A 13,314-nucleotide genomic window follows, 5' to 3' on the forward strand; every position below is an offset into this window, starting at 1 on the left:
ATATTCTGCTAGACAATATCTGTTACCCGCGTGTGTAAATTCATTGAGTATTGTGTCTCGGGAGGATGTGCAGCACATCTGAACACTCTTACACGGTAAGTTTATCTACCCCGCCGTATAATGTCTGCTGCAGAGACTTCCGGAAATCACCCAATAAGATGCACCTGTGAAAACTGAACGCCTGTCAAGAGTTGACGTTATCTCATTACGTTTCGATATGAGAAAATAAACACATTTCACCAGAGTAGCAGTTTTTGTGAAGCACGTGCATCTTTGATTCATGAAAAACACACTGACCAAGCCCGTTGTTGTCATACCAGCGACACAATGGAATCATCTGCATCTATTGGTTCTGGGTGTTCTGGCACATTTTACTTATCTGTGACTTTACCTTGATCTGCACCAAGGAAAGATTCTCTTGGAAGATATGGCACCAGTATTAAAGGGATTGTCCCAAGACTGCAGCCATTGTACGGTGTTTCGCCCATTGGGCCATTTCTCATTCCAGCCAGTGCACCACGACTGGTATATCAAAGGATGTGGTATATGCTATCCTGTCTGTGGGATGGTGCATATAAAAGATCCATTGCTGCTAATCGAAAAAAGTAGTCCATGAAGTGGTGACAGCAGGTTTCCTCCCTCAATATCTGTGTGGTCCTTAACCATATGTCTGACGCCATATAACCGTAAATAAAATGTGTTGAGTGCGTCGTTAAATAAAACATTTCTTTCCTTCCTTATAAGGTTTTTCTGACTGACACAGTATTTTTAAAGATTAAAATTATATATTAAATACATTTTCTTGATTACAATACCAGTGTCTATAATGTATATCTAATGTGTTTGCGGTCATGTGCTAATGTCTGAAGAAGTCATTTTTCATTTTACTTTGTACTATATATTTTTTCATACATACAAAATTATTGGGCTACTACAAAGGTTAGAATGACAATACCTTGTTTACACAGACATTGATAATCTAAACAGGAAAATCTATTTAATATGTAACTTTAGTCACTTAAAAGGCACTGTTCAATTTAAGTCTGCTCCAAAACTCCCACCCTCCTTCAAACCCTAAAACAAGCAAGAAACTTTTGGGGGTTTAGAATGATTTTCTTTTTTCCTGAACTAAAGCTTATTCTTAAATACGGCTTTGTGTTGCAACATCTGGAAGGAATAATAAAGAGAAAACAGAGACAAGTGTTAAGAGTTTTTAAGACAAAGTAGTCACTGATTCCCTGGGGCTATAATGTGACAGTTCTCACAGCACATTACACTGGAACCTTTTGTGAATGAAACGTTTAACCTTCCTGAGGATCAACATCAGCTAACAGTTTGTCAGATTGTTTGTACAAATTATTTTAATTTGCAGGTACAACATTTGGTGAACAATAAAAAGAAGAGTAAATTAAATGATATATAAAACTAAATAATTTTTTAAAAACCTTTAATCAACAATAACCCTAGTTAGCGGCTTTTGTTTTATTAAACAATTAAAACTGTTTAGTACAAACTTTAAATATTTGGAATGTTTTACCTCTCTACCAAGCAAAATAATTACTGAACGATATAACATTTTTATTATTGTTGTATCTGCTTTGAAATATCAAATTGATTAAAATATTACTATTAATTAAATAATTATTGTATATAATCAAATAAGATGGTTGTAAAGGAATTAAATAAAACAGTTAAACTGTTAAATCAAATTTATGGAATACATATGTGACTAACACAGAAGGAACATTATCATTATAGAGTACCACAGAAAGTTGAATAGCTTCTGATAAAAAAATACATAAATAGCTTTTTCAAAAATCCTGTCAAAACAAACACAGACTAAAGAATTATGTTATTTTTTGTGGACAATTTATGAGAACATTTTGTTAGCTTCCATCAGTTTTGATGCTGTAAGGAAATTTATAGCTCATGGTAAAAAAAAACCCCCACCTTGACATGCACTTGTCAAAAGCAGTTCTCTTTGCTGCCAGTATTTGAAAAATTGCCAAATGATTGCCTAAATAACTCAGTGTGAAGTCAAAACAGTTTTTACAGGATGACATTAAGTATATTTTCTTTTACCCGACAAGTAGATACATAATGTTTACAATTACTATATTCTTACCTATTTTCATGCTTATATTCAACTGAAGTTCACTCACATTGTCCTGGTCACACATCTTAGCTATCTGGGCTGTGTGCATGTCCAGGGCAGTGGGTTAGTGATAATTGTTAAGAGAAGTTGATGTTGTGCTCTTACTACCGACTTTCTCTGAGTGGGAGCTGGTACTGGGGTGTGAACCCAGTATCTACCAGTCATAAGTCCGATAGATTAGCCACTACACCACCAAGGCTGATGCAATTACTGGTACACATTCACTAGATATAAAAAGTAAAGTTTGTTTTATTTAACGATGCTACTAGATGCCACATTGATTTTTTATCTTATCATCGGCTATTGGACGTCAAACATATGGTCATTCTGACACTGTTTTTTTTTAGAGGAAACCCGCTATCGCCACATAGGCTACTCTTTTATGACAGGCAGCAAGGGATCTTTTATTTGCACTTCCCACAGGCAGAACAGCACAAACCATGGCCTTTGTTGAACCAGTTATGGATCACTGGTCAGTGCAAGTGGTTTACACCTACCCATTGAGCCTTGCGGTGCACTCACTCTGCCTCGACTGGAATCCGAACCCAGTACCTACCAGCCTGTAGACGGATGGCCTAACCACGACGCCACTGAGGCCGCTCACTAGATATAGACAATCTTTAAATTTCAAATATAATAAACACCCTGTCTATTACTTTATTAAGCAGTGGAAATAATGTTTTACCATGACTATCCTACAAGCAGTACAGCACACACCACACTTTGATTGTAGCTATATTTTTGTCTTAAAAGATGGGCATGCAGGTTTTACAGTAAAAAATATCAGTTCTTCCACCATTACCTGTAAAGTATGTTGTGTGTGTGGTTTTTCCATATCTATTTCCAGTGCATTGTTACTGAACTGTTTGGTAAAGTGTTTAGGTCCTCTTATCTATTTAATGTATTAGCATTAGTGAAAAAAATGTCTGTTTTAAATGTTCAGCACTAACGTTCTTCCACGGAAGAATGTTTTATGGGTTTTGACAAGTGGAAAAGTAACAAAACAGTAGCTGTCTTTGCACTTGTGTCACTACCAAAATCTCTTGATCTTGGTTGTAAAAACCTGTAAGAACATTCTTACCGAGCCAATAAAGTAACAAACAGTGAGAGACTCAAGTACAGGCAGAATATAGCCCATCACACAGTAGGCCAGCCAGCATGTATTTTTACTATCTCATAAAAGTGATGGATGGTGTTGGCAGAACAAGTAGCATGGTGTTCTAAAATTGCTCTGAGAAGTCTTTAACAATGGCACCAGTGTCCTTGGAATGTCATTATTAAAATAAAGTGACAGTGAGTTCTGGTAATGAAAACCACATTCTTTGTGTTTAACAAAGGGATTCTGATGTGTGTCTCTTCCCATGGTCAAGATATGTTCTTCTTGCAATTATATTGGTATAATTTGTTGACCAGTTTCTCCTTTTTCCATAAGCCTAAGATGATAAACAAGGATGGAAGCAAGATTCAAATTTTACCATGACACCAATGGCAAGTGCTGTAGTTGCCCTCCCTAATTACTTGCTCTTATGCCCTCAAAATCAGATGTTACTGACAGCCAGAAAAATTCCCTACCTAGTTTGTCAATGTTACCTTCCAATATATTACATGTTGTATATGTATCCTTAATTGTTAAAAATAATTAAAATATGCAAACAAATTTACAGTTTGGTGACCAACTATGCTTGCAACCAGTTTTGCTTTTGTTTCCCCTCCAATTTGCTTTGATGACCTATTTTGTTTTTATTAAAAGGAAGGAAACACTTGCCATGCCCTCAAAATTAAAATCTAATGATTCTGGAAATATTTATTACCAATATCTTAAATACGTGCAATTCCTATATAGTAACATGGGACTGTTGAGTGTGCAATACATCCCCAAAATAATGCCTGTTGAATTTACTGATTTATTATTTTAATTAACTAAATATTAAATGAGAACAAATCAATGGGTTACTAGATTTTAAAGAAAAAACGAAATGTGTATATTTATCATTAACTTTTTCCTCATGTTGTTCAGTAAAACATGTTATTGCTGTACATAGGGAGAAGTTTTAATACATACATTTTAATACCACAAAATGCATTTTTCGTATTTTTATTAACGCACATGCATCTGAGAAGTAACTGTTATGGAGTCAAGTTTTAGTCTATTTGTAAGGGTGTTTCACTGTTTCACAGACTCATGTTTCACTCTGTTTTAACATTATCTAAACCTGTTACAGGTGTGTAGATTAACTAAATGTATTGTCCATTTTCACAGACTGAAACTAGGGTCTGCACATTTAAGCATCTTTTCAATCACACTATTGATATGAAAGAAATCTACATGAATATTATTCATACAAAAAAGTATATGTATATATATTTTTTAAATATGAAATACAAATTATTAAGCACTATGTAACTGCTGCATAATAGCAACCCACACCCCCAACATAACCCTAAACATAATCATCAATGCGATAACCCAAGCCAATTAATCCACCTCACACCCTAAATATAACCAACTAACAGAATACCAATATGATTCAAAGCAACCAACATCACACCCTCTGTGTCATTATAAATGGAATAGCCAATGATGCAACATGTAGTTAAATGATGTTGATTCATGTTCCTAGAATACAAAAATTTACTAACAAACATATTTATATTCATTATATCATTTTTAACATCCTGTTTTGACGATTATTTATAGCAGCTGAGTGTCAAACCATCAAAGTAATCAAGGTTTCGAGAACCAATCATCAGTTCAGTTGAACCGAAAGAAAGAAAGAAAGAAAGACAGAAATGTTTTATTTAACGACGCACTCAACACATTTTATTTACGGTTATATGGCGTCAAACATATGGTTATGGACCACACAGATGAGAGAGGAAACCCACTGTTGCCACTTCATGGCATTTTAGCCGTAGTTTCCAGATCTAGACTCATTGAACTCTGTCACTTCAATGCCAATTCATCTACTATAGCATAAGCCTTCTTCAATTTGGCCATTTAAGCATTAAAGGATGATATAGATGCTAAATTTAAAATGTCTCAAAATACATTTCCATTAATAAACCTTATCAGGATCAGGTGCATGTGCAGTGGAGGGTTTCAAGCAAATGTTCTTTTTTTCCAATATATTGGGGGGGGGGGGAGAGCATGACTTGACCCCCTGCCTACACGTATAAACTTTGGTTGCCACAGTCTAGACCTCTTCTGCTAAAATTCCTGCATACAAGCCTGAGGATGGCATATGTCCCAGGGCATGCTAAGCAGTTTGCAGGATTGTAGTTTCAGTTTTTATAATAATATATGTATGGCCTGTCCATCAAAAGGTTTCTTTAACCTGCTGGTGTTCTTTCTTTTCTTTCACTATAATTATTATTAAAAATAAATAAAGCAATTGTATCCACTGACTAACCAGCTGACAAAGTACAAGAAATCAATGGGTTTTTAAGGATGGCGCTGATACCTCTCTTTTAGACCTTTTATATTGGCAATATCTATGGCACCAATATAGTACCGGTAATCTACAAATCTACTTGAGAGATGTCCTTGAGGATTCACTCAGTTTACTGCTGTTCACTTGCATTCCAGTCACAGTTCCACGGCCTGTTTATCAAAGGCAGTGGCATTAATATGCATATGTCCAAAGTAATCTAAACACTTAATGTACTTGAAAAGGGAAGGAGTACTGCATACAGTTTTATTTATCTATGTGGCTTATTTTATGTAAATATATCTACAAATTTATAATCTTCATATTGGAGAAAATACATTTATCACCATGTGTAGAAATGGTGTCCAAGGGATTTTGTGATCAAGGGTTAAAAATAAAATTTGGGTAATAAATAGAATATGTTTTTGCTGAAGCCATAATATTTATACTTGTTTCTTCATGAGCCAAATTCCAATAAACCTTTACCAGTAGAAAAGCTGAGAATTTGTATCATTCATCTCATAAATAACCTTTGACCTCAACACGTTCTGGCTCAGTTGAACAGAGATTTCTTTTTGCTCAAAAGTTGTAAAAGCAAAATTAAACAACAGTTTCACTTTTCTTCTATATCAGAGATTAGATCAGAACAGATATAGTAACACTGTTGGCTTGATAAGGGTAGAAAAACATCAAAGAAGAGACCAGAAGGCCAGCATCATTAGACCATAATTTAGTGGCATCAGTGGCAACATGAGTCATTTCCTCAGTTATCAAAGAAGATGGACAGAATCTCCCTCCCACCATCTTATCACCGACTACCGACACTGGAGACTAAATGCAACAAGGTCACCTGATAACCAGTGTACTAAACCAACTTTGTACCCCCCTGAAGAGTTAAGTTAGTGCCAGTATCAGGAGTTATCTCCCTTACTGACAGACACAAATTCTGGCCAGTTTATGGCAAAATGCTTCTATGGTCATCAACATATTTCAATGAGAGGTTATTTAATTTGGTAGTGCTGCCAATCAGAACATATAAGCTAGAAGTTGAAGTATCCGCCACAGACCGCAACAGGAGAGATCGTTCTAATCTAGGTACACACCAGTGGGTGTTGGGGTTAACTGCAACAAATTAAGTAAATGAAGCCTCATTTGTGTTAATGGATGGAGTGATTCCACTCTCCTGTATCTATGAATAGATTAATGGCAGGATATATATCTTAAAATGCTGTTGACATGGAACCGTGATTTATTATAACAACACTACCATTTAGTTTCAGAACAATAAGGTGTAAGATGTTATTAATACCTCTCCTTCAGTAACCATCAAAAATTTATTTGATCAATTTTGTAACCACTTTTGTCAGGTTATTTTGTTTGTTTGTTTAGAATCTAAAATTATAAATCTCCTTTAAAACTGATTTTGTTCTTCAATATTGTTGGTTAATATTTTATAAGATTATCTTAACAAATTTTAATTTTCAATAAACTTAATTTGAGAGAAATAGAGCTAAATGTGAAACCTCAATTTTAATTGACGCTAATATCACCAGAAAACCAAGATCTTGCTCCTTTACTTTTAAAGGTCAGACAAAAGTCTATTCATGGACATTATCCAGCCTATAGAATACATACTTGTGACTTCATGTGGTTGTCTCTCAAATATCCTAGCTTCAGTACATGAGCTGTTGAACTTGCTTGGCAGGCTGGAACATTCTGGAAGCTGGAAGTAGCTGTTGCCATGCAACACTGTCGGGTTTCTCCTTGTATCGTCCACCATAGCCCATTCCCGATAACACAACAAGATCTGAGTAGCGTGACAACTCTCCCTAAAAATAAAATAATGTCCCATTATTCTCTACTTTTGTCTTTTAAAGGGACAGACACTAGTTTCAACCCATGAAAATTAACACAAGTGTAGTTAATCTACAAACTTGTAACACATTTGGACTACATTACAATCGAGTGAAACATGAGTCTGTGACTTTGAAATGGTGAAATACCCTCTAAAAATAGGCTAAAACTTGACTCCGTAACTTACTTTTAAATGCACGTGCATTTATAAAAATATAAGAAATGCATTTTGTTACTGTAAACCGTATTAATATTGCGACATGTTTTTTTCGCGAATGTATACCTTAGCGCATATTCGCGACGTGTTAATTTCGCAAACGACCGTTGACAGCTAAAAAAAAAAAAGTGGATAAAGACAGCTCACTGTAATTGTTATAAAGTTACTGTATGTAAATCAATATTCTGTTATCCTGCATCAAGCAATTGTGCCTGGTACAGAGTCTATAGAGGGGATTAGGCCCTACCCACCTCACCTGTATTAGAATCACAACTCACAGCTTCAGTTGTTAACTGTTAACACCCTTTGGTAGATAAAACAACAAACGATTAGTCGCCATCGATTGAAGTTACATAAAACAATTAACGATTAGTCGCCATCAAGGAGAGCTCGTGTATAGTTGCCTGTTGAGTGAATCTTTTTGTGAATTTTATTCTCAATAAAATATTTCAAAACAAAACAAATTACTTTATGTACACTTCAAATTGGAAAATAGTGCGTGCGTATTAATTTCGCGACATAAGGTTGGACGCGAACGACGCGAAATTTATACGCACGCATTTTTTTCACGGTTTACAGTATGTTAAAAAACCCAAAACCTAAACCAAAAACACTTCAAATGTACGGAAATGGATAATCTAAACAATAAAATCTAAGTAAAGTATGATTTCAGTTATCAAAAACTGCTCTAATAGTAAAATATATGCCTTAGTGTTTAAAAACTAGAGTATGTCCCTTTAATGTTTCACAAAACAGTCCAATTATTACCAATATACTAAAACAGTTGAAAAACATGAAAACTCTTTATGACCACTATTCATGGCAATGTAAATCCTAACAAATCATGAGTCAATAAAAAATATGAACTGATTTGAAAGTTGCAGACGTATCTATTGTTTTGCAACCACTGCCATTTTAACTGGAACCTTACTGATTTGCATCCACAACTGGTTTCAAAATATTCTGGTAATAATTTGGACACCAAATTAATGATAATAAATCCCATTATATCAGCTCCAACCCAGACCATGTTAACAGATTAATGGGGAGGTGTAATGCTACTACACCCAATTTTCTGTCACACTAACAACCACTAATATCAGTTACTATTAACTCTTTGTTATGTCCTGACAAACAGCCCAAATAGCTGAGGTATGTGCCCAGGATGTTTTAATCTAATGTTGATATAATAAAACAAAACACCATATATTATAACACAATATTACATTTTGATGTTTCAAATAAAAGGAGTAAAGTTTGTTTTATTTAACGACGCCACTAGAGCACATTGATTTTTTATCTTATCATCGGCTATTGGATGTCAAACATATGGTCATTCTGACACTGTTTTTTAGAGGAAACCCGCTGTCACCACATACATGTAGGCTACTCTTTTACGACAGGCAGCAAGGGATCTTTTATTTGCACTTCCCACAGGCAGGATAGCACAAAACACGGCCTTTGTTGAACCAGTTATGGATCACTGGTCAGTACAAGTGGTTTACACCTACCCATTGAGCCTTGTGGAGCACTCACTCAGGGTTTGGAGTTGGTATCTGGATTAAAAATCCCATGCCTCGACTGGTATCCGAACCCAGTACCTACCAGCCTGTAGACCGATGGCCTAACCACGAAGCCACCGAGGCCGGTTTGATGTTTTCAAAGTCATCAAAGGCAAAAATTGTTTTATCCAATATTAAGGTTCCATTCTTCTTAACATATAGTAACATTATAGTTCTTTATTTGTATACATGTAAAACATGCATATCAGTATTTTTTATTATTAAAAAGACACTTGTGCAGTATTTATATTTGTGTACAAAAAACATCATCTTAGATAATAACACTGGTCCATCAGATACTTATTTTCAATGCCAGGTGTTTTAAAGACCCAAATGGGTAAAGTAGACTGGACACATTTGTACACGTTTTCTCATCAAGGAAGAACACAACTACACTGCACATGTAAAACCCACACTCCCACATGGAACTCCTGTCACCTTGGTGAACTGACATCTTGCAACAAGACAGACCCATGCTGCGACCACGGAGACTAATTATTAATTTCCCAGTTTATCAATTCCTCAGAGAAAGAAACCCTACCCAGTTTAAAGAAAAACTGGCCAACCCAAGAAAAATACTCACGAGATTGTGTTAACTTCTCATGCTAATTTGGTTTACATGTGCAAAGTGTCCATTGCAGAGATTTTCTAGATATTTGCATGTGCTCTATCAGTCAGTAAGATACATGTGTATCTACAGTTATTTTTAACTGCCACACCTAGAGGATATGTGCAATAAATTTTACACTGTGAGAAATGGGACAAAGTTTAAAAGAATTCAGAGATATGGTATATCATTCATGCACACTGGAATCTGTTTTAAAAACCGGCCTTGGTGGCATCATGGTTAGGCCATCAGTCTACAGGTTGGTAGGTACTGGGTTCGGATCCCAGTCGAGGCATGGGATTTTTAATCCAGATACCGACTCCAAACCCCGAGTGAGTGCTCCGCAAGGCTCAATGGGTAGGTGTAAACCACTTGCACCATCCAGTGATCCATAACTGGTTCAACAAAGGCCATGGATTGTGCTATCCTGCCTGTGGGAAGTGCAAATAAAATATCCCTTGCTGATAATCGGAAAGAGTAGCCCACGTAGTGGCGACAGTGGGTTTCCTCTCAAAATCTGTGTGGTCCTTAACCATATGTCTGACGCCATATAACCGTAAATAAAGTATGTTGAGTGTGTCGTTAAATAAAAACATTTCTTTCTTTCTTTCTGTGTTAAAAATGCAGACATTTAATGGAATTTCAAACAGTTGTCTTTGATCTAAGTGGTGGCACTGAAACATGTTGATTTATTTATTATGCATATTAAAAGAATATGTGAACTGTTAATACAGTAATACAGTTGGTTGCTTTTAAAACACAAGAGATTGTCTGATGTGGTTTAAATTGACCATCCTAATTTATGGCTTATGGGTTAGGTAGTAGTGGTGGAAGCAAGTAACTTACTTTAGCTATTAAATCTGCTGATTTTTTTTTCACCTAATAAAATAGATCAAAATATCTGCCTCTGCTAGGTTAACTGTACACACCTAAATTGTAGAATTTAAAAAAATGGAAAATATATACACAACTAAAGCTTTAATAAATTAATGTGTTATTGTTACCAACAGTTACTGTCAACAGCCTTCATATGATGGAGTGTGTGTGGTTGTGTTTCAGGGTTTTCAAACCCTAATCCTACACACACAGATATATAGGAAAGTCACAGATCATCCTACATATAGAAAGGTCATCACCCAAAAACACCACCCTAAAATGCAAACATTTTGCTTGCCCCAATTGCCAAAATCACAGAACCCCCTATTGCATGATCCACACTAAGGGCATGCATACACATACAAATCTGTCAGAATGTTTTATTTTAATACTTTGTAACACATAACAGTGGATAATCACTCAGATTCTGTGTGTTAAAATGGAGAATAAAATATTATTATCTGACCTAGATTAATAATTATAAAGAGTACAGTTGAGTCATATTAATTAATTGCATGCATTGGTAAAAACAATTAACATGAATGGTATATTCTTAACAGTTAAATAAGATAAGATTTACTGAAGATTACAGTTTTAAAATCTAAGAATCCCACTCTTCCTAATTTTGTTTCTATGTTACCAGATCTTCACAGACTAAACACATGGGAACAGGTTGCATGGGACTTGCCTTAGCTAATAAAGGCATTGAAGTCTAACACCGCTTGTCAACACACACGACCTGCAACGACCTTTCACTCTATATGAGCTATTCTACACCCTCCCAGCTGTCACAGAAATCACCCTGAAGTCCCTGGCTTATCAGATTTCCCACCAGCAGCCTGCTGTCCAAACATCACATAATTGTTATATACTGCGCACAGTGTGCGTCTAATCATAAACACACACTCTAGACAAATTTTTATATTTCTCCTTCCTTCTAGAATTGCAATAAATGGCCAATAAAATGTTATAATGAGCTCCCTTATAGATGTTTTTTTAATATGGTGGATACTGTCAATCATCACCAACTCCAGAGGGACAACTTTAATTGGCTGTAATAAAAAAATTTATTATCAATTATGTTATAAAAAATATGAGGTCAATGCTTAGAAGAAACTGCATAGGTATTTCAAAATCTTATATTAAAATGATCTTATGAAAAATCTAGAAAACTTTACAGGGTCTTGAATAATAAACCTTGGTTATTTTTATTTTTTGATTAAATGTTAAAAGGACATGAAGAGATGCTGGGTCATATTAAAATCTGGAACTTCAGAAAATGTACAGTGCAAAAATATTTCTGGTATACAATGAATAATCTCAAACATTTATTATGGGATGAAAAAAAAGTAGTCTTTTACATGTATATATATGTACATGTAATAAACAAAGATTTATTAATATGTTAATGGCATGTTGCATGAACATTTTTGGAACTATCAAATACAGAGCGATATTTTATGTACGAACATCTGGCATAATAGTGAAATACTTATAGATCGAAAACCATTTATATATTAAAATTATGCCAGCAAAGGCATTATTTTCATAAGTGACCTATTCAATGAACAAGGTGATATTTTGTCTTATGGTAAATTTATAAATATATATCATACAACAACAAATTTCTTGTACTGTTTCACTGGTAAAAGCAGTAAAATCATACCTTAAAAATTTAGATACTTTGAAAGATGATAGTTTCACAACAATAAATAAACCCATTCTTCCATTTAAACTAAAACTATTGTTAAAAAGCCAACGAGGATGTAAAGATATGTACGATATAATAAACTTCAAATCAGTAACGCCAAAATCACAAATTAAATACACGAATCAAGGGTTTATTTTTACACCAAGTGATTGGGAACAGTACTATTTGCTACCTTTCCAATGCGTGAACGATTCAACATTATTAAGGTTCCAATACAGATTATTTCAAAGAATTTTAGCTACTAATACATTTTTACATATGATTTGCTATGTTGATTCGAATATATGCAATTTATGTAGTAATTATCCTGAAACCATATCACATTTATTTGTAGAGTGTAATGAGACCAAAAACTTATGGGATTCGGTACAAGCCTGGATATTAACTAAGACTGGGAATATAATTACTTTTAATAAAAATAATATCATGTTTGATTTCATAAATAATGAAAAAGATAACTTTCTTAATTGGCTAATTATTAATATAAAATACTATATTTACTGTACAAAAATACAAAAAAAATGCTTAGAAATCACTGCCATTAAAAACATATTGCATAAAAAATTTGAAATAGAAAGATATATTCTATTTAAAAAATGCAATTGTGAAAAATTTATTAAAGAATGGTCCCCCATGGCTCAACCTCTTTAATGAGTGAGTGACAGTAATATAGATATAATTAATATTAAGAAAATATAATGTATACATATATACATGTAGCAATAAATATTGTGACTGATTTAGTGCGTGGCCTGTTTGGAGATCGCAGAGTTTCATGTCTTATTTAATTCAAAACAACTTCTTTCCTTCTTCTTATGCCATCTATATCTGTCTTGTATTTTTCTTCTTCTTCTTCTTCTAAATCCTTTTCTGATTCTCATCCTTCTTATTCGATATTTTCTCT

At 34.4% G+C, this 13,314-nt stretch overlaps 1 protein-coding gene across 1 annotated transcript in view; it reads right to left on the reverse strand.

The window, feature by feature from the left end:
* The window catches only part of LOC121375660 (tyrosine-protein kinase transmembrane receptor Ror2-like), a 122,525-nt gene that overhangs the window by 4,527 nt on the left and 104,684 nt on the right, over positions 1-13,314 (reverse strand). The window contains exon 7 of the mRNA XM_041503222.1: positions 7,219-7,412. Coding sequence (XP_041359156.1) covers positions 7,219-7,412 — 194 coding nt within the window. The remainder of the gene's footprint in view (positions 1-7,218; positions 7,413-13,314) is intronic.

Source organism: Gigantopelta aegis, chromosome 6 (assembly GCF_016097555.1).
Source record: "Gigantopelta aegis isolate Gae_Host chromosome 6, Gae_host_genome, whole genome shotgun sequence".
Lineage (NCBI taxonomy): Eukaryota > Metazoa > Mollusca > Gastropoda > Neomphalida > Peltospiridae > Gigantopelta > Gigantopelta aegis.